The sequence below is a fragment of the Melozone crissalis genome, unplaced genomic scaffold (genome assembly GCF_028551555.1).
Source record: "Melozone crissalis strain CALT ecotype California unplaced genomic scaffold, PUWL_Pcris_2 ptg000026l_1, whole genome shotgun sequence".
NCBI classification, from domain to species: Eukaryota; Metazoa; Chordata; class Aves; order Passeriformes; family Passerellidae; genus Melozone; species Melozone crissalis.
The window spans coordinates 10,252,769-10,273,731 of NW_026535804.1; the positions used below are offsets into that span (position 1 = coordinate 10,252,769).

A 20,963-nucleotide genomic window follows, 5' to 3' on the forward strand; every position below is an offset into this window, starting at 1 on the left:
GCGCCCCGCGGAGGGCGCGGGGCCGGGGCGGGGGGGGGGCCGGGCCGAGCGGGCCGCGGCTCAACGCGAATCGCCGGCGCCCCGCTCCGGATCGCCGCCGGCCGCCATCTTGTTCCCCGCCTGCGCCTCGGCCGCTCCGCGCTGACTGGGGGAAGCGGCACCAGGCCCCGAGCGCCTCACGTGACCGCCGCGCCCGCCGCCGCCGCCAGGGGGCGCGCCCGCCGCGGCCGTGAGGGAGCAGCCGCGACGGGGCGGCCCCGCGAGCCCCGGGCTCGGCACCGACACCGACGCCAAAGCCGAACCGAACCTGGAGCCTGCACCGAGCCCGACACCGAACCCGGACCCAGCACCGAGCCCGACACCAAACCCGGACCGAACCCGGACCCGGCACCGACCACCGACCCCGGATCCGACACCGGTACCGACATCGACCCCAGGCACCGACGCCGGCACCGACCTCCGCCATCGACATCGGCACAGACACCCACTCCGAATCCGACCCCGGCACCGACCGCAGGCACCGGCACCACTCCTCGCCCCTTTTTGCTCCCCTTGCCCCTTTCCCCTCCACCGGCACCAGCGCGCCCCCGCCCCATCTCACGGTCCCGGCACCGCCGCTCCCTCCGCCGGCGCTGCCCCCGCCTCACCCTCTCCCCACAGCGGAGTCGCTGGCCCGTGGCCGGGGTCTCTCCCCGGGCCCATCGGGAACAGCTCTGAGCGAGGTGCGTGCCAGGCCCCGGGCAGGGGCTCCCCACGAGGGTCTGCATTCCCCTTCCAAATCAGAGCCCCGGGTGTCCCTCGGGAGTCGCTTCCCTCCGCCAGCGGCACCAGCAGCTGCTCTGGCCACTGACACTCAGCTCTGGCCGTGCTTTGACTCCTCGCCCCTTAAACCCCACTTACAGCTCACCCTTACAGAGCCAGCGCCGTGTAAAGCAAACACTGAGTTCACACGGACCCACCATCACCGTTTTGCCCATCCGCTTTCTCTATTCTCTGTTTCCACAGTTCTCTGGAGCACTAGGAAAAGAGATGGGCTTCATCTGCTTTGTATTCCCTCTGGTTGTCTCATTTGCCAGAGCCTACAAAGAACTAAAAATCAACAAAAAAACCAGTTGCACAGTTGAGTTTGCAATGCCATCACTTGGATTCAGGGTATCAGTTTCATAAGTAAAAGCAGTACAACCTGAACGTCAGCCCAAGGCACACAGATATCTTGTATTTCCTACAACCAGCCTTCCTTTTCATTGCTAGATCAAGATAGCCTCAGGATTTCAGAGAAGCCAGAAGCCTTATCATTAGAAAATCAGTTTACATGTTCATTTCTTTCAGTCCCTTGTTTATACATCTGAGCAAGGTAAAACCCAACACTCGTCATGCCACAAACATGGCAGCGACATGTCCAATATATCATTTAATTTGCATTCTTCAATAGTAATTTTTGAAGTCCTTTTGTTCATTAACTTGTTGCTCAGGCCGAGCACCTCATCAAACCCACAAACCTGCCACAGCACCAGCACACAACAATGGCTGCAGGGTTTAGCCCAATTTGCACTCTATATCCAGCTTTTTATCTGCAGCTCTTTTGTATTCAGTGTTGCAGCTGCACAGGCCCAAAGCCCTGAACACAGGATGACACACACAGCATCAGCCAACACTGCCCAACCCCATTTACACCTTTCTTTCTACTCAATTTGTATCCTGAACCTTTCCAAGTCACCTTTAGTTTGCTTATGTGGGGCTGATTTTTGCTACCTGTCACAAGGTGGCAGAGGGTTGTGGTAACTCTTTAAATACATGAATATACAGACATACATTTCCATTATCTCCTTCTGGTACCATGGGAAAAACACCTGTGCATTCTGCCATCTATACTCTGAGAATCTAGCAAAGGTACCTGCTGCATTCTGAGAGCATTAACACCTCCAAAACACTGTGGATTTTGTGTGTCTGTGGTAGATCAAAGGTGCTGAGAATCATGTGCTTCTGAACTGTGAACCAGAGTATCTGTCTCTTAATCCCATCCCTTATCAGTTGGTGATGTGGAAGTGCTCACTGAATTTTCATTTTGTAGGTGGAGAAATGGGTGCACAGAGAGGTGTTACCTTCAGGGACAGGATATAAATTAGTCCTTTCCAACACACAGCTCAGTGGAGAAATCAACCCCAACCCCAAAACCTGCTCATTCCACCCAGGAGAGTAGAATACACTGATTGGAATTTGGAGCTGCAGTTTGGAGTCTGCTGGTAGTTAAATGAGCATGTTTGTAAGTGAATTGAATACAGCAGGAAGAGGAATTTTTGGATGGAAACTCTACCCTGCTTCCATCCTTAGGACAGATGGAGAAAAAGCTTCCTTTGACAAGGCACTCTGCAGAAGATGAACAGCCCAGTTGTTCCAAGCTGTTGTCTGGGTGGGCTCCTTTCTCCAAGGATAAGGGAAAGAACTGAACCTACAGCTGGATGGCATTGAGAACAAGTGAGCACATGCTCTTGTTTCAATTATTGAGATGCTTTTGTCCAGTCCTTCACTCCAAACTATTTCATAACTTGTGTTAGGAATTGTATTCAGGTGTTCAGCTCTCAAATCAGTTCCACAGACATTTTTCTAAGAGTAATGTCACACCAGAGCTCAGCAGCAGACTGGAAGGCAGGTGTAGGAAGGAAGGAAGGGCTTACATGACTTTTGCTGAGGTAATTCAGTATAGCTCCAATTGACATTTTATTTAGATGATGAAAACCAAAGTATATCAATGTACTGATATGCTGAATTCTACTAATATTCCATCACATAATTAGTAAAAATAACATCATATTTGCTGTTCTGAAAATGTACTGATTATCTTGTCCCCAACAATCCACCTCATACTCAACTCCAGGAAATTCAGCATTATACTTCTGTCCCATTTTTCCCTATTCCAGATGAATAGTCCCACAAGTATCTTGTAACAGGTCAGCTTTAAGTGAATGCCTCATCAGAAGAATAAGTCAACACACCTGTAAAATCTTCAACAAATGTTTTCTGCATAAAACTTTAGTTCTTTGTATTTCAAAGAGAGTCAAAATCAATCTAAGATGTACTTTGAAATGCTAGAATTCAAGCAGCACAGGTGACATTAACTAATCTGAGGTGTTCAGTAGTTGAAAAAGTACTTACAGAAAACAAACTGATATAGGTAAGAATGTTCTTATTTTAAATTCAAGATAAGTTTTCTTGTCCAAAATATTGAAAGCAACTTACTACCAGTGCCAAGAAGTCCCCTCTATAAATCTTCAGCTGCTACTGCAGAGGTTTTTTTCAGACCTGTACATACATTTGGTACTGACAGTGTATAAATACAACCAAACATGTCACCTTCCAAAGTGACTTGAGCCTTTTAACTGTGTGTGCAGCTCTTCCCAAGTTACACAGCCCAAGAGAGCAAGTTATGCCCTCAGCACTTCTGCCACATCCATCTTGTGTTTAGCCAAGATTTGTGTGGTATTCTAGGAAGTTCTCATGATCACAAAATTCTACATGAAAATATAAGCAAACATCCAGCTTCTCATCCAGTCAAAAAGAGAGATTTTAATACACAAGGTTCAAACTTACAACTCCCATGTAGCTACAGAGTAACCAGGCTCCTCCTACGTAGAAAACAACTTTTGACAGCCCCAATATGGAGTGCTAATACATCCTTGTCATAAAAGGAATCAATACAAAATAAATGTGTTAATGAGCTTCAAATTCAAATGATTTCCAGCACTTCAATAGAATAGGTCTGAGATTCTCTCAGGTGGTTCAGTCTTTGTAATTCCCTCAAACTTCCCTCAATCTTGTTGAGTTCTGAGTAGAACCGTACCTGAAAGGAAGAAAAGAGAGACATTTATAGTAAAATATAATATCCCTTTCTTTTTGTACATCATCATACTGTGGAATTATCTCTGGTTCTGCACAGCTTAAGATATTTAACCAAATAAGTATTTGGTTTATTTGAAATCCAAATGACACAGAGGCAACTGCAATTCACGCTCAGGACAGAGCATACAGAGGAGGACAGACATTATTTGATTCACTGTATAATTTGTTGTTGTCTGTCTCCCCCTGTTCTCAACATCCATATTCTGAATCCAACAGAAAATCAAAGAATTTTCCCAGAAGATGCAACTTACTTGGGCTCTCACAAACTTATGCAGGTTTGAAAGCAAGTCCTTTGCTTCTGGAAGCATCACCATGACAGTGAATTGGGCATCAAGCAACAGGCACATCCAATCCATGATCTGAAGAGAAACAAAAAGTCCACTTACACTTCCCAGTCTGGAAATAACACATTTGCCTTTAAAAGCTGAACTCTGAGACATTAACTTCTACTGCAAAATGCATGGGCTCACATGTTCAGGCATATTTTAAGGAATATTTGCATTTTGATTGTTAAAGTGTTACATCTGACTTCATGGAGGTTACACTGATGGACAGCTCTTGGTAGAATGAATGCAGGTGTCAGTTGATTTTAGATATTCCCAACTTTTCACAGTTACACACCCCAGAAAGAGAAGGAAGCACCACTCTTACAATGAGCTCCTCACCTGATTTTTTGTGGGATAGAATGAGCTGCTCACCTGATTTATTGTGGGAGAGCGTATTCCAGGAAGAGTGGTGTTCACTTTTTCACTGCATTTCACATACAGGTAATATAAATACCTGAGAAATAGCTGCAAGTAGAAGAGTCAGGATATTTGTAAAGGACAAACATTTAATAGACCAAGAGGTTTGTATTACCATTTGCACATGGAAATATTCATAAGGATTTTTAAATTTTATTTTTTGCTTTTGAATGCAACATACATGCCTGTATACTACACATCAAAAACAAGTTTTATGGTTCTCTTACACCACCCATAGCTGGATGTTTGAAAATTCCCAGCAATATTCAGTGTAAATTACATTCAGGGGTAATCACTGTTCCAGGAAATGTGTCAGAGATGAGATCAGCTTTGTTTTGATGTGTGGGGTTTTTCTAAAATCACTGGAAAATCACACATATGCTCAGGTACACACAGTTCTTGAAGTTGTATTTCAGATTCTGAGAAACAGGGGAGTTTGGTGGGGCTTTTCCTTAACTGAGGTGATCTAGATTTGTATTACATTTGGGATTATACAGAGTTTTTTCCTCATATTTTCTAATCTTCTGTTTCTAATAGGACTGACTAAATTACTGTGTCTTTCTCCTTTCTTAAAAAAACATCTAAATCAAGGGAAGGTATTATTCCTTGCTAACAGAATATGAACTTTTTCCAGGTGTGCTGGGTCATAAAGAGAGTTTCTTACTTACATCTTCTAAAACAAGCAAGGACTACAAATATCAAGAAAATTACATAAGTATATGGAAAAATGTGATATTCCTTAATATTAACTCTTATTAGGCATCCTAATTTCATTTTCATGCATTAGTTTGTTATTCAGACTCCTGAAAAAATGGTGAATTTCTCTTATACAATAGAGAAAAATCTTTTCTCTTTCCTTCACCACAAAATAAGTGGTTTTATACTTTTTAATGCTAAAATACTTACAATAGCTTGTTGAGCTGGAAGGTTTTTCAGGTGAGGCAAAAGAAAGGTTTCAGTGTAAGCTGAATGGAGAACAGCATTTCTGTGCAGTGCTATTAAGGGAATAACATTGCAGGAAAAATAGCAGTTTCTTCAAAGCAGAGTGAATTCTAAAGAAAATATTTCTCTAGGTTTTTGAGAGAAGTTCTATTTGAATCTTATTTTTATCATGAAATATCCACAGCAACTGAACCATTACAATAGATTCAACTTGAACAGTTCTGTCCACCACAAGAGTGTAACTGCCTGATGTGCTTTAACAGGCAAATATCCAAAGCACTGATACCTTTGCTCTTAAGTAGAGAAAAATTATTGCAAAAGTGTAATAAAACTAAATTTAAATTGGTGTAGATACATTCTAAAAGCTAAATATTTCTATTTATATTTAAACAGTTTTTCTACTGAGTAGGAACAGCTCTTAGGAGAACTCAAACTCTGAGCAGGAACTGAGGTTTTGCCTTTTGGCAATAGCAAACACAAACACCCACAGCACGTGCAGAGCTCTGCCTGCCCTTCCCTGTCACAGACATCTTTTATGGAAAATCCTTTCCTTAGGATTTTTCCTCCTGAGAAGCTGAGAGGCCTCAGGAACAAAATGTAAACAATGGTTATCTGCTGCTGTGGAATGCAACAGGTGCATCTGGGATTGGTCTCATGGGGTTGTTTCTAATTAATGGCCAATCACAGTCAGCTGGCTCAGACTCTGTCTGAGACACAAACCTTTGTTATCATTCCTTCTTATTCTATTCTTAGCCAGTCTTCTGATGAAATCTTTTCTTCTACTCTTTCAGTATATTTTTAATATAATTTATACCATAAAATAATAAATCAGCCTTCTGAAACATGGAGTCAGATCCTCATCCCCTCCCTCATCCTCAGACCCCTGTGAACACAGTCACACCTCCCCACAGAGGATACAGCAATGCTGCCTTCTGAAGCCCAACAGGGCAGGATTCACCATCACTCTGCCTTTCCTTTGGGATTTTGGTATCACACATGTCCTGGTCCATCTCTTCACTGAAACCATTTTCTAGAATTTCAGTTTTAACTTCCATGTCATTGCATTCAACATCAACGTAACAGATGGCAGAATCCAGGTTTACATCTACACTTTTAAGATGGTCTTCACTCATGCTGTAGAAGAAAATTTCAGACATTTAACACTTTTAATTATTAGCTTTAAAATCAGCAGTGCCATCAACACATATAATGAATTCTATGAAGCTTATTATGAGAACAAAGCCAGACTAAAATTTAGTGAAGACAAAAAGGAAAGACTGATTTTGAGTTACCTTAAAAATGCTTTCAGGCAAGCATAAGTGATTTCTTCAGGAATATCTGGAAACCGTTCTAGGCAGATCTGTAAGAGCTGCAGGTCTTTTTGCTCCAAAGCAACAGCCATTAAATCTGGACATAAACTATAAGAATATGAAATTAATAGGTTGCACGGTCCACACTGAGAACTACACTTTAGGTAGTAGTAGTAATCTTCCTCCCCAGATGGAATTTGATGTAAAACACCAACAAGAAAATAAACATCTTTGGTACTAAATTCTGATAATTCAAGAGCAGCTTATAAAAATTTTATTTCTAGCTTTTTTTAATTTTAAAAATTATTCCTTACACTTTAAAAAATGCAGAGTCATTACCTGTAGGACAAGTCCCGGGTTTCAACGATCTCCTGCAGCAAACTTTGAGGGTAGAACTTTGGATTTTTTTTACATCTGTCTGTGAGGGCAGTGACCACACAGCCAATGGCAGCTTGCAGATCTAGGGTCGGTGCTCTTGCTATTAGTTTTTTCAATTCAATTTCCACCACATAATTAGAAGTATCCTGGAAAAGACAAATACTGTGCAACTCAGAAGTGCATGGCACATGTTTGACAACTACCCTGGCATTAATTAGAAGGTGGCATTAAGGAAGCAGATCTAGTTTGGAATTCAATTTACAAAAATTTAAAGAAATCCCTCACCACTCTGTGTTTTGATAGGATAGATTCTCTCAAGCCTGAAGGAGCTAAATGAGGAGGTTCCTCACTCTGAACTCAGGCAAGCTCATTAATCAGCTGTTACATCAGTGACAATAGCAGGTGAGCTGTAGATGAGTTTCCCTTCCTGTGTGAGCTATCACAGCACTTGCAGCAAGTTCTAGAAAGGAACTAAAGAGCTTTTTGCTGAATTTACAGTGGAATTCCTGACAATTCCTCCATCCTCCTAAGGCCAAAATGCCTTCAACAAAATTAAGGCCATAAATAAGAACCTAAACAAGCAAAGTTCAGATGAAATATCCTCCCTTATTTACTGTAAGATACTGTCATTAAAAATGAACAAATTTGTGCAAGTTTCCAGAACTCAGCTGTTATAAGCCATGTACAGTTATCAAAATATAGTCCTATGACAAAACTTAATTTCATCATGCCCAAATGCACAAAAATGATAATAACAATATCCTTCATCTCACCTGCTCACGGCAGCTTGGTCACCCTGTATGTGGAAAGAGGTAACAGCTAAAGAGACACCCAGAATATTCTGAGTGTCTAAACACTACTTGAGGATATTTGGGGTACTTACTTTGAGTCTTATCAAGAGCTGCTCAACTGATAAGGACCCTGATTGTCCAGTGCTCCTGTTTGATCTTAACTGTGGTGAAGAAAAACACAGAGTTATTATTCAGCTCCAAAATGTTTAAGGATTTCAAGCAAAATAAAAGGACACTTCATGTGTCAGCTTGCTGTCCAGACTATAATTACTAATTTTAATTCCAGAAAGTGTTAGAAACAATCAGTGACAAATAAAGTGAAATTTCTTTCTGCTGCAACACCTAGAGCAGCAGCATGGGGAAGAGACAAGACAAACAACAACCCCAAATGACCCCAGTGCTGACTTACATTCATTTTGGACTCTGCTTTCAGAGCTACAGACTCCTGGGACTCAAGGGGAGCCACCAGCTCTTCCTCTTGCAGGGCATTCCAGTTCACAAACGAGGACACATCTGGGAACACACAAATGAAACTGCATGAAGGTAACACTTACAGCACATTTATTGAAGTATGAATATTGCATCAACTTCTTATGCTAATAGATACTTTCTAAACTATAATGCCAGGGATTTTATGCCAAGAAAGTTGCCAGTTTTATTTCAGCAGTGGGTAATTTTATGAGTTTTTTTTTTATACTGTTCCTCCATTTTGCCTCTGGGAGCAAGAGAAGAAAGTTATTACACAATTTATCCTGAGCATTACTTGCAATGCTTTACCACTGCAGGGTTTAAAACCACTGTGACAGGACAATTTTAAACTGAAGTTCACAAACTAAGGTTTGACATTGCCCTGTCCAACCACAAACTCTTTGAGAATACTTTTTAGGGAACAGCATTTCACTTTGTTCTCAGTGTTCATCACCAGCATTCCAGTGTTCTCAGTGATTCCAGGATCTGAATGACAACCCAGGCTAAGTGAAGCCACAATAAACTCAGATATTTGTGTGCTTTGGTGCTCGCAGCACCAGTAAATTTAGCAGCCAGGAATACAAGACAGTGTGAATTATTAGATTCAATGAATTAATTTTATAGGACTGTGTTAAAATAATTTTTATATAATTTCAGACATCTTCCTTTTGCAAGGTCTTTTCACTGTAAAAAAAAAAAATCTTACCAAGGCTTTGACTGTCCTTGAGCTTTCCCACAGCAGCTGCCAAGGATGATGTTTCACACTTGTACATAATTACAGTCAGCACTTTCCCATGAATTAGAAAAAATTTTTCCTCATAACACCACAACTGCAAAATATTAAAATGTATCATAAATGAGATAAGCAGAAAAGTGAGTTCCTGCACTCATGTGTAACTCCTTACTGTAAGCTTCAACTGGAAGTCAGTGATCAGAATATTTTAAATTATTTGTGGTAGGTTTAACATTTGCTAGCAAACCTTCATTAACTGCTGATTTTAAATACAGAAATTACACATGCTGAGTATTTTTCCAGGGATGTCCTAAAATATAGTGGGCAATAATGCTGCTCCAAAGCATTAAGTCCTCTGAAAATTTAACATTTTAAGGTTCCTCTTGTGCAATTTTAAGACAACAGCAGTGAGCTGTTCTGGTTCACTAGTGCATTTATTCCTTACATGTAATTTCACCCATCTGACTCTGGAATAGCTTGAAGTGCTGCTCAGGTGTTCACAGAATCATTTGGGCCTTCAACTGCAAATTGCCTGAACAGAACAGACACTGCTGGGGTTTGTGCTCAGTGCTTTCATTCACACCAAATAATCACGATCATGAGAAGTGATAAAGCACTAAATGATCAGAAATTCCTACAGGCACCACTCTCCCAATGCATATTCTGACAGAAAGTGCTCATTAACTGCTCAGCAATCATTTTGCTGCAGAAGTTGCAATTCCTGCTCCTCCCCCAGCAGCAGCAGAGCTCTGCAGCCCAACACTCCCTGCCCTGCTGCCAAAAGCACAAAGGCCCAGGAGCCAAAGGCAGGGCTGAGCCTCACCTGGCCGCTGGTCCCCCGGGGCAGCTCCTTGCAGGTTTGCAACGTCTGGAATTTTGTGTTCCATATGGTCAGGAACTCTGAGGGAAGTAACAGATGGATGAGACCAAAAAGCAACACAAGCACCACATTTGCCTTTGCTACTTTCAGTCACAAACTCTGGAGGAAACAGAAATAACTGTTTCAAAAGAGCTCAGGCAGATTTAGCATTAGGAATTACATCATTCAGGTTAAATCTCAGTTCAGAGAAATGCTGGGTTTCCAGTGAAGAGCTTTAAAGCAGAGGCTGGGACAAGACAGACAGCAGTTTTCACACCCAGTGCTTTGCCCAAGGAAATTTTAGACCTTACAATAGCCCAATATGATTTTTCAAGTTACCTTTGGGCTTTCTCCCAGGATCAGGGACATTGCCCAACACTGCAACGTGGTCTTTGTCCAGGACAACTAAAGATGTTCCTTTCAGAGCAGCTCCAGATACTGAAAGTTTTAGTAGTAGTGACTTGGACAAAATTTCTTCTTCTTTTTCCTCTTCTTCTTCAGTATCTTGCTGTAGAGGTATCAGAACCTGATACACAGAATGATTGGTATCTGTCAAAAGAAAAATAATAATCACTCTTTTACGAAGTTTTTTTGTGGAAAAAAACGGTTTGATATCATTTGGCAAAAGAACATTAAAAAAACAAACAATATCCAGTGAATGCTGAGAGAAGAATTAATGCAGGATATTTAAAGGACTTTTTATAATCCAAAGCAGCAAAATAAAAGTACAGCAATGAAGGTGCAGTGAGATCTGCAGGGTACAAGTGATCACAGGTAGGAACACTTGGTCTTTGCAACCATTGAAGTACCAGGAATCTTTCATTAATACTTGTAGCTACTTTAGAAAGCTTAAAAAACTAAAAATATTAAACAGCATTTCATAAATATAAACATTTTATGCCCTTTCATACAATTCTTTGCTTCATTATCACAACCCATTAACAAATACAACTTACACAAGCACAGAAGTGTGACAGTTTGGTTTGTAATGTGTGCTGTGAAACACAGTGGCCTGGCTAATTTCTGTTGTTCAAGCTTGTATTTGTGTAGACTGTTCAGCTTAGGCTTCTGTACATAGACAAAAAAATCCTTATCCTAAAATAAAAGAAAAAGAAAAGGAAGTTTTTCCTTAATTTACACAAAGAAGATGTAACAGAAATTCAGATATCAGTACTGCTTAACTTTGGATGTTGTGCAAAATTAGGAAATTGTGTTTTCTATAGCACCTACAGAATTATTTGGAGTAGTCTGCAGACTAACAAGTAAAGGAAATTCTTATTTGATGCAACAAATGGATTTACAGGAAGAAACATTTGCATAAAGACAGATTCAGGTATAATTCCTTTTTTAAAAACATACAAACTATTCAATAGATCTTCACAATGAGCAATGAAGAGTCACACAATGTCTACTGTACTTCATTTTATTAATTGTTCTGTGCAGTTCTGAGAGCCCAGCTCTCAGCCCTGAATGCAAAACAACTTCCATTTAAATCAGGATAATTATTCTACTAAAAGCTTTAAAAATGAAATGAAACTAGTGATGGATTTCGATAAAAGCACTCAGGTCTCCTGCTAGGAGAGTTTTTAAAATAAAAAATATTTAACTCACTTTCTGAGTAGTGAAAATTAAGACAGGTTCTTGGCCTTCCATAAAAGCTCCACTCCACCTAAAACCAGAAAGCTGGATGAACATCCTGCAAATTCCAGGTTTATACAGAAAGTCATAGCACTATACACCAGGCACCTTCTAATTTTAGAATCAGTCCAGTGAATAAATAACCCCAAGAGTTTAAAACCCAAGCGTTGGAAGAAAACGTCCAACTCCATGATCTCGGTCTTTGATTTTCCCCAATTTTCACAGTCCAAGAATTCAGCAGGAACCCCCCAGAGAGGCCCCACTGACCTGATGGTCTCAGCTGAGACGAGGTTCTCGATCTCCTGCTGAGGAGCCTCCAGGAGCACATCCAGGGTCCGGACCCCCCCTCCCCTGAACAGCACCAGGGCCCCCCCCTGGGGCAGGGAGTGGATCCTGTACACGTCTGCTGAGAGCTGCAAGAACAAAAATCTCAGTTCTCTGCTACACATCTCTGAAAACTTAGTGATTAGTTCATTATTCTCATTTTGCCAATAAACTTTTAACAGAAAAATTAGGAAGCTTTAAGATTCTTAATAATGTAGATCTGAATGTTGTTGATTTGCTGAAATGCCACAAATAATGAAAATCACTACCCCAAAAAAAAGCCAGGAAAATGTCTTGACCAGCATCACATCCCTGAATCACATCCCAAAATACAGGACAGGGTCAGGAGGTCACACAACTGCTCTACAGCAACGCACAAAGTGATGTTTAACACATCAACCAGCAGAACATGGAGATCTGTAACTGAACACAATTCGTCATCTTCAGAAAGTCCTCAGAAATGCTGGCCTTGGCATAAAAATCACTTTAGGAGAAATATTCTGATGCTAAAGTCAGTGCAAGTGGATTCCTTGCAATACTCCACAACATCACGAAGCACAAGTTCAGCTAAAATGTAACATGGCCAATACTATGAAAATTGGAGCAGTTTTTCCCTCCACCAGGATCCAAAACACAAAAGAGAACACCTGAAGGACACTTACTGTTGCTTTAAAGGCTTTGTCCAAGTTAAGGTCTTCATTCTTCCATATTCTTAAAACCTTTAAGAGAAGCATCATTTTCAGGTAAAGCAGTAACACAGAGACTTCTCAGCACTCAAAATACCAGAAACTGCAACAGGAGGAAACAACAGGGAGCATTCAGGGCAACCTGAGGGGGAACTGCCCCAGGGGGAGCAGGAATAGAAACCAAGCTCAGAAATCCTGAGCTGGAAATAAAGGACAGGAGAGAATAAAGGAAAAGACAGAGCAGAACTCTGAATTAAAGTAGATCAGAGTGATGGAGACAGGTGAAATACAGATTTTCACAAGCAATGCAAGGCCAGGAGTGATATTTCACAACAGTGAAAAGCCAAAGGCTCAGCATGGTCTAAGCAAATGCTCCATAAACACAAGAGAAACTTTGAACTGTGAAACAAGAGCAGGAAAACAAGGATGGAGGTGTGAGCTATTGGAACCACTCCAGTGCCACAAAGCTGTAGATGTCACCCAGGCTGCAAGAGGAGAAGTAACTCATGCTCAGGGAGTGCAGCAGCAGGCACTGAGCATCTCCTGTGTCCAAGGCCACCAGACCATGGTGCTCAGCACAGAACCTGCTCATGGCACTGTGCAAACCCAGGGCACTGGGAATAATTCTCTGTCTGCTCTGGGTGCCCTGACCCCCAGGGGAGCACTGGCTTAGACCCTCATCCATGGAGAAAGAACCCACAAAAGTGTGAAACAGATCATAGAGAGCAGTGTAGGTGAATCACTTGGTGAGAAATTGATGGTTTGGGATTTTTAGTGTGTTGTGGATGGAAGCAAGATGGAGGGCACAGGGTATTGTCCTGGGTTTCTTCTTCATGGGTTTGGGTGGCATTTTGTAATTGGGTGGAAAAGTCTGCACTGGGGGCTCTCTGGGATTAGTTATTGGGTTAAAGGGAAAATAATCCAGGTGTCAGCTCTTAATTGGACAGTTTAGTCTTAAAAGACCTTGGAACAAGAGATTGTTGGCCATTTTTTGCCTTCTAATGAAAAGCTGCCAAAGTCACAGTGGTGAGACTGTTTTACTGATAAGAAATAATAAACAGCTGAGTCTGAACATGAATTATTGTCCCAAGTGCCTTCAATCCAGACCCAGACAAACCCACAACTGGTACCCCTACACATCACCAGTGTGCTGAGGGCTCCCCACTTCCAACCAGAAATGTCCCACTGCTGATTTTTTCACACCTACCTCCCTCAGGAGGATCCCCCAACTCCTTTTCCCTCTCTAGAAGATGAAGGCTCTCACCTTGTCATCATGAACTGCAATGTACTCGTGGGTTTCAAAGTTGCACACGACAGGACAGGTGAGGATCTGCCCATGCTTGACTGACCAACAGCCCAGGGGCTTCTGATCCGAAATCTGGAGTGAGAACAAAGACAATGCAAGTTAAATGGAACATGTGAAACACTGTGGGCACTTCTCCATGACAGAAAGGAAATGAGAGGCAGCCACATCTGACCTGATGTAGAATATTAAAATATGGAAACTGCTTTATTCAGAAATTCCTCTTGAGCATTCCTGTTTCCACCTCTACCACCAACAATTTCAGAATAACAGGGAAGAACTCTACATTAATGAGATTTCTTTTAATGTAAGAAATAACTTTGACCTGTCACAGTCTGAAGGGTTTATGCTGTGAAGCACAGGTACAAGGCATGGCTTCTTCAAAGGGCAGATATTCATTTTATCACTAATGTCATTTGTATTTACTGACTAATACAATCACACACAGACTTGTGCTTTTTCTCTTCTATTTCCAGGTGAGTTATTGACACCAAGAGCAGTGGATTTTGCAGTCTGACCTCCTGCTCTGTGTGATTCACAGCCAGGGCACTGAGCCCCTCTCCTCCCTCAGGAGTACACTGGGTGTATTTACAACACTGAGTGTATTTACAGCAAGTTGTGTTCTCACAGATGGTCTTGGCTGGGGGAATAAACAACCCAAAGGAGGTTAGATTATTGAATGGTTTGGGTTGGAAGGGACTTTAGATCACCAAGTTTCACCCCCTGCCATGGCAGGGACACTTCCACTGTCCCAGGCTGCTCCAAGCCCTGCCCAGCCTGGCCTTGGGCACTGCCAAGGATTCAGGGGCAGCCACAGCTGCTCTGGGCACCCTGTGCCTGCCCAGCCTCACAGGGAACGATTTCTTCCCAATATCGAATCTAAACCCACTCTCTGTTAGTTAAAACCCATTCCTGCTTGTCCTGTCACTGCAATCCCCAACCGTGTGGATGTGATAGCAACTAAACACAGAAATTCAAATACTCGTCTTAAAGTTTCTTATTATGATCTGTTAAATACCAGAGACCAGAACACATTTTCATTTTCAGGTGCTGCGAACTAAAGTCCTCCTGCTGCCCGCAGGACGGCAGCTGACACTGAGCTGACAGCGCAGGACCGGGCACTGCAGGGATACGTGTCTGTGGCTTCGGGAAGGTGTTTTTGGGACAGGGAACGGACAGGGAATATCAGCAAAAGGAGAAATACCCGAACAAGCGCCCGAGCCGCCCCGCGGTCCCGAACAGAGGGAGCGCAGGGGGCAGAGCATGGCCGGGCCGGGCCGGCGCCGCTCCCGGGCTGGAGCCAGCCCAGCAGTGGGAATTAACAACGGGGATGGCGGCGGGGACAGCGGGGCCTGGCCCGGACAGCCGGGAGGGAGGGAACACGGGATACGGCGCGGCCCCGGCCCTGCCCGGGACACCCCCCATGCCGGGGCTGCCCCCCGAGCACGCGCGCGCGGTACCTTGAAGAGCGTGGCGGCCCGGCCGCGCTCGGTGAGCAGCACGAGGTCGCTGCCCGGGCCCGGCTCCAGGCACAGCCCGGGGTCGAGTCCGGAGCCGCCGCCGCCGGGGCCCGGCCCGCGCAGCGTGAAGCTCTCGCACAGCGCCGCCATCTTGGCCAGGACCGGCTCTCGCGAGAATTGGCGCGGCGCGCGCGCCCCCGCGTGACCCGGGGCGGAGCCGGCCGGGGTCGGGACGGGCCCGGCGCTGTCGCGACAGGGAGCGCGCGCCGCTGCCGTGAGGTGCTGCCCGGCCGGGCTTCGCCTGCCCCGAGCGGCTGAGGGCTGCGGGCCCCGACTGAGGGCTACGGGCCCCTGCACTCCCAAGGCGTTACGGGCCCTGAGTACTGTGAGGGGTGCGGAGAGCGATGGCAGCTGTCCTGGGGACAGCGCCCCACAGCGGGACGCTCCGGGGGCCGCGGGCACTGCCCTCACTCGGCTGTCCCCATCGCTCCCGCGGCGTTCCCACGGTAGGGCCGGCTGTATGCTAATGAGGGCTCAGATTGACGCTAATGAATGGATCACGTGCACGCCGATGAGCGGGGTCAAGTCTTTGGGAAGGAAGGTCACGTGTATGCTAATGAGGCGGTCACGTGCGCGCCAATGTGCCCGGGACGGGCGCTGAGGGCTCCGCGGGGGCTGAGGGTGAGCGCGGGCCCCGCTGGGCTGGGGCTGTCCCGGGCGGCGGCCGCGCCCTTGCCCGTGCCCTGTGAGGTACTGAGGGGGGATTGTCCCCTGGGCAGCGGCACGGGAGGGGATTGTCCCCAGGGCAGTGTCACTGGGGGCGGGATTGTCCCCAGGGCAGCGGCACCAGACGGAGACTGTCCCCAGGGCAGTGTCACTGGGGGTGGGATTGTCCCCAGGGCAGTGTCACTGGGGGCGGGATTGTCCCCAGGGCAGCGGCACCAGACGGAGACTGTCCCCAGGGCAGTGTCACTGGGGGCGGGATTGTCCCCAGGGCAGTGTCACTGGGGGCGGGATTGTCCCCAGGGCAGCGGCACCAGACGGGGATTGTCCCCAGGGCAGTGTCACTGGGGGCGGGATTGTCCCCAGGGCAGCGCAGCCCGGCCCCGCTGTCAGCGCAGTCGGAGGGTCCCGTTCGGGATTTCACCGCGCTGTGTTTCCCTGTGTGGGATGTTGAGCGTGTGCAGATCTCAGCCCTGCCCGAGACCAGGAGCCCAGGCTGTGGAAGGCCAGTGCGGGTCCCTGGGGTCACTGTCCCCGCCCGCTCGGGCACTCCCGGCTCCGGTGACCCAGCGGCTGCCGAGGTGTCCCCGGGGCTGCTCGGGCTCTGTCCCATTTGAGCCGTGCGATTTCCAGTTTAAAACATTTCCAGTCCCCTCTTTGTTCCCCTGCCCTGTCCCACGCTGCCCGGAAGCTTTTCCCTCCTGAATGAGCGCTGCCGTTCCTCTGGAGCAGGGAAAGCTCCGTTTCCATGGAGGAAGTGAAGTCTCTGTGTAAAAGCTTATAAAGAACCGTTGTGCGAGAGAAACTTCTGGTGAGTAAAATTAACTGACTTGGAGACAAGCCTGAGAGCATTCGAGTGGTCTCTTTTCCAGTCTTTTCCAGTTACTGGGTACAGCACTGAGCTGCCAAACCCTGCATAAAGAATTAGATTCCCCAATGAAAAACTTCCTTGTCAACCAAATGGTCATTTACAAGTGAATGGGCTAATGCCAGACTGATGGGGCACTGCCCCGGTAAAACCTTTAACAGATCTGGGGCACAACAGAACCCAGGACAGGCTGTAAGTGCTTTAAATTTTCCTCACAAAGTTAATTCTTTGTGCTATTTAATTTTGAGGAAGTGACTTTCAGAGCTGGGATAGAAATGTCAATGTTACATGTTAGTGAGGAGGTTTCTGCCTACAGGAGACCCAACAAAGCAAACAGCCACCGTTGTAAAGAATAGTTGTTGGTAGTTTATTTACAACAAAATGCAATGAAAAATACAATATTAAAAATAATAAATAACTTGGAAAAAAACAGAAACTAAGTGATATGAGAAAAATGACAGTCAAATTCTCCTGCTGAGCCTTGCACTATTGAATGTGCAGAGCAAATCAAGACTTGGTCCTTCTTTGATGGTGGTGATGCTTTGCCTGATGTTGCCATCAGTGCTCTAAATAAGAGAAATTAATTACTGGACATAACAGAATCACGTGAAATTATCACAGAAATGAAAGAAACCAATAAAACCTGCTTTAGTGACACCACAAAACTACAGGAGATCATAATTCAATGACCATGCTGCTCATTTAAAGCGAAACATTGTTAGACTTATTTAGCAACTTTAACTTACACGTAGAAAACCAAGTCCAAACAATGGCAACAGAAAATCTCCTATTGACAAGATTTTGAATTCTCTCTTACTGCACTCACTAATTCATAAAAAGCATATACATTTGGCTTATTTCAAAGGATAACACATTGTTTGGAAGTTACAGTGCAGCAAGCTTCAAAGCAGTTTTAGCAAAGTATAGCGGTCTTGTTACAAACTGAAATTCAAGGAACAAATATTTCAGTTTCAAAGTCTCTACAGCAGCAATCAATGCAAATTGGCTACTAGATGTCACAAAATCACCTTCCAGAATAATCAAAAAAGCCAAAGAACAAGGTCAAATAGTTTCTTTCCATAGTATTTATCCAGTCCTTTACAAAATTAACCATTACATTCATAAGAAATCCCATTAAGTACAGGTTTCAGGAACAACTTTTGTGGGTCCCTCCCTTTTTGATTTTTTAGGAGATCGACCCTTCTGAAGCTGCACTGAATTGCCAGTTGTTTTGTAATGATTGTTCTATCCAAAATACACAAAAGTACAAGCAAAGCCTGGAGGTTTTCATAGAAACCTGAACAAACTTATCACAGTTTTTGCTCTGAAATGTATTCTCCTTGATAAAAAATTCCTTGCCAAGTCCTAGCAGGGCTGCATCACGGGATTCTTGTCACTGTGGCAGAGGAGAGGAACACAGGCTGTGCTCACCAGGCTCTGAGGCTGCACCCAGTAAATAATCACAGCATTTATCTTTGCAAACAAAGTCAGGAACACCTGCAAAACTCTCTATTTTAATCCTAATAAACATGTCTGAAAACACAACAGAAAGGGAAAGATCAGCACTGAAAACAACCCCCTCTCCTCAAGGTGTTACACTGAAATACTCAGACCTTCCTTCCCATTTCATTTCATGTGTGCCTGCTGGGAATATTCTAGAAAAAGCTCTCTTACCCTGAATAGCAGCCAACCAAACAGAAAAAGGCATTTAAAGATCCTGTCATTGACCAGCTGGGTGATGAGTGCTGGGGACAGCAAGGCAGAACTCAGCCCTGGGCACTTCCACAATCAGTGAAAACCTGAGCACTCTGATCCAAAGCAGGAACACATTACAGAGCTTTTAATTGGCCTTGATTGAGCAGCAGCACAGGCAGAGTGGCTGCTCCTGACCCTGCCAGTGCTGCATCCAGGGTGGGGACACTGAAGCTGGGCACAGCAGGGAGGGTTCTGTCACTCTGTCACTCTGTCACTCTGACACTCCAGGATCTGTCTCTCTCCTACATCTCCACCAGGCAGATATCCAAATCTGTCCTGTTCAATGATTTTCACAAATGACTTGTCCCCAAACCTACTTAATATCCTGATCAATGTATTGGAAACCAATCAGTTAAAATGAGTAAAGATGGAACTGCTGTGGTCTAACAATCTGTGCCAAACCCAGATTCCCAAATGTGAATAGAAACAGTCACATGAGCACCAGGACACTGAATAGAGCTGAGCAAATTTGTCTTGGATAAATTAAAAATCCATTGAAACAGACTTTCAGGTGGAGCAGACCTGAACTATTTCTGTATGGGCCAAAGTCAGGCAATGAGAATAGAACCAAACAATGTTTTGTTTTTAAAGGTTTCCCTTTGCTGGCAACACTCCAATCTTGACACTAAATCAATAATTACAATAAAAAATTACACATGATCCTATGATTCCATAATGTGCGCCCTGGTTAAGCTGCAATCATAAACCAATGTAGGAAAGTTTTGTTTTCAGTATTACAGCAGCTTCTTTTTAAACAAAGCAGCATCACCCATCAGGTCAGCAATGAGTCAGAATTCCCAGCTCTGGAGAGAAAAGCAAAGCCAAGCATGGACAGGAAGGACATGGGAGAATGCAGGACCACAGCAAACCCGCAGAGAGCTCCTGGACATTGCTGGCTGCAGGATTTTCACTATCAGACAAATGAACACTTGTTTCAGTGCAGGTTGGCAGTGGAATTGCTGCTGCTCCTAAAACCTCTCCCCAAATACCACTCATTTCACAAAACCTGTGCTGCAGCTGCAGCCAGTGAGGGGCTCAGTGCATTTCAGTCACTGTGCCCCAGGTTTGGGCACCCCAAACTGAGTGTTCAATATTCAGGGACAGCTCAGCTCTGAGAAGTCTCTTTTTTCCTCCATCCATGAACTGTCAGTGGTGGCACAAAGTGTCACCCACTGGGATGGTTCAGGTAGGAGCTGTCACTCCCTGGAACTGGACAGGGGCTCCCTGATGTCAGCAAGGGAAGGAGCTGCAGCAGCCATGGAGCGGCAGCTGCTGTGGGGGAGAGCAAAGTGTCCCACAGAGGGGGCAGGAGGAAAGGGTCGCACCCAGTTCATGCTTTGAAGAGAAGGAAGGAAGAGCCACTCCTGCCATTTATTTTTCTCCTTCTTCCACCATCTACACTTCCCTCTGGGAAACATCCTTGTCAACAATTGAATTCCTGAGATTGAGGAGTGATTTCACACACACACACACACCAGGAAGACCAATTCTGGTTCCTCAACCCACCACTGGTTTGCTGTTTGAAGTCACTGATTTTGTCCCCCTTCCCCAATGAGGCAGTGCCTGCACCCAGCTCTGTCAGATTGTTCTGTTTAGCAGAGATTCAAGGCAGGAAAGAAAAAGAATCTCCTGGTTTTCTTCCCTTTGTATTCAAGGTCTCCCAGCCTGACTACTGCTCTTCTTCCAGCGAGGAAAAGACAGAATTCATTGCTTTTGTTTCTCAACTGGCACAATTCAGCTGCTTTTTCCAATGTCACAGAACACCACTGATGAACACCAACACTCTGAGCTCACAAAAGGACAGGGATAGTAAAATACATTATCTACAAGAAATAGGTGGTTCCTGTTACAAATTCTGTGCAAGGTAGAAATAGTTCAATGGCCTCAAAGTCAGTATAATTAATTACAACTGGGGCTTTGATACAGTGATATTTTAGGTTTGAAAAGATTTGTGGTTTGTGTTTTAGGCCCCAAATCCTGAGTCATATTAAGCAAAATGTGGATCTGTTGGTGTTCAAGTACAATGAGTTACAGGTCAAAGGTTTATGAACACACAGGAGAAGCCTGAGAGTGGGAAAGATTTTA

General features: G+C 44.6%; 1 protein-coding gene across 1 annotated transcript; it reads right to left on the bottom strand.

The window, feature by feature from the left end:
• Nucleotides 1-2,701: 2,701 nt before the first annotated feature.
• On the bottom strand, nt 2,702-15,682 carry NOL11 (nucleolar protein 11). The gene is made up of 18 exons (XM_054278967.1): nt 15,533-15,682; nt 14,034-14,147; nt 12,746-12,802; nt 12,027-12,172; nt 11,733-11,790; nt 11,078-11,216; nt 10,461-10,670; nt 10,086-10,162; nt 9,236-9,359; nt 8,471-8,574; nt 8,154-8,222; nt 7,232-7,416; nt 6,875-7,000; nt 6,501-6,716; nt 5,547-5,625; nt 4,596-4,688; nt 4,149-4,256; nt 2,702-3,838 (listed from the first exon to the last, which is right to left on the bottom strand). The coding sequence occupies exons 1-18, from the start codon at nt 15,680-15,682 to the stop codon at nt 3,725-3,727; spliced, it is 2,169 nt and encodes a 722-aa protein (XP_054134942.1). The 3' UTR covers nt 2,702-3,724.
• Between the last annotated feature and the right edge of the window lie 5,281 nt (nt 15,683-20,963).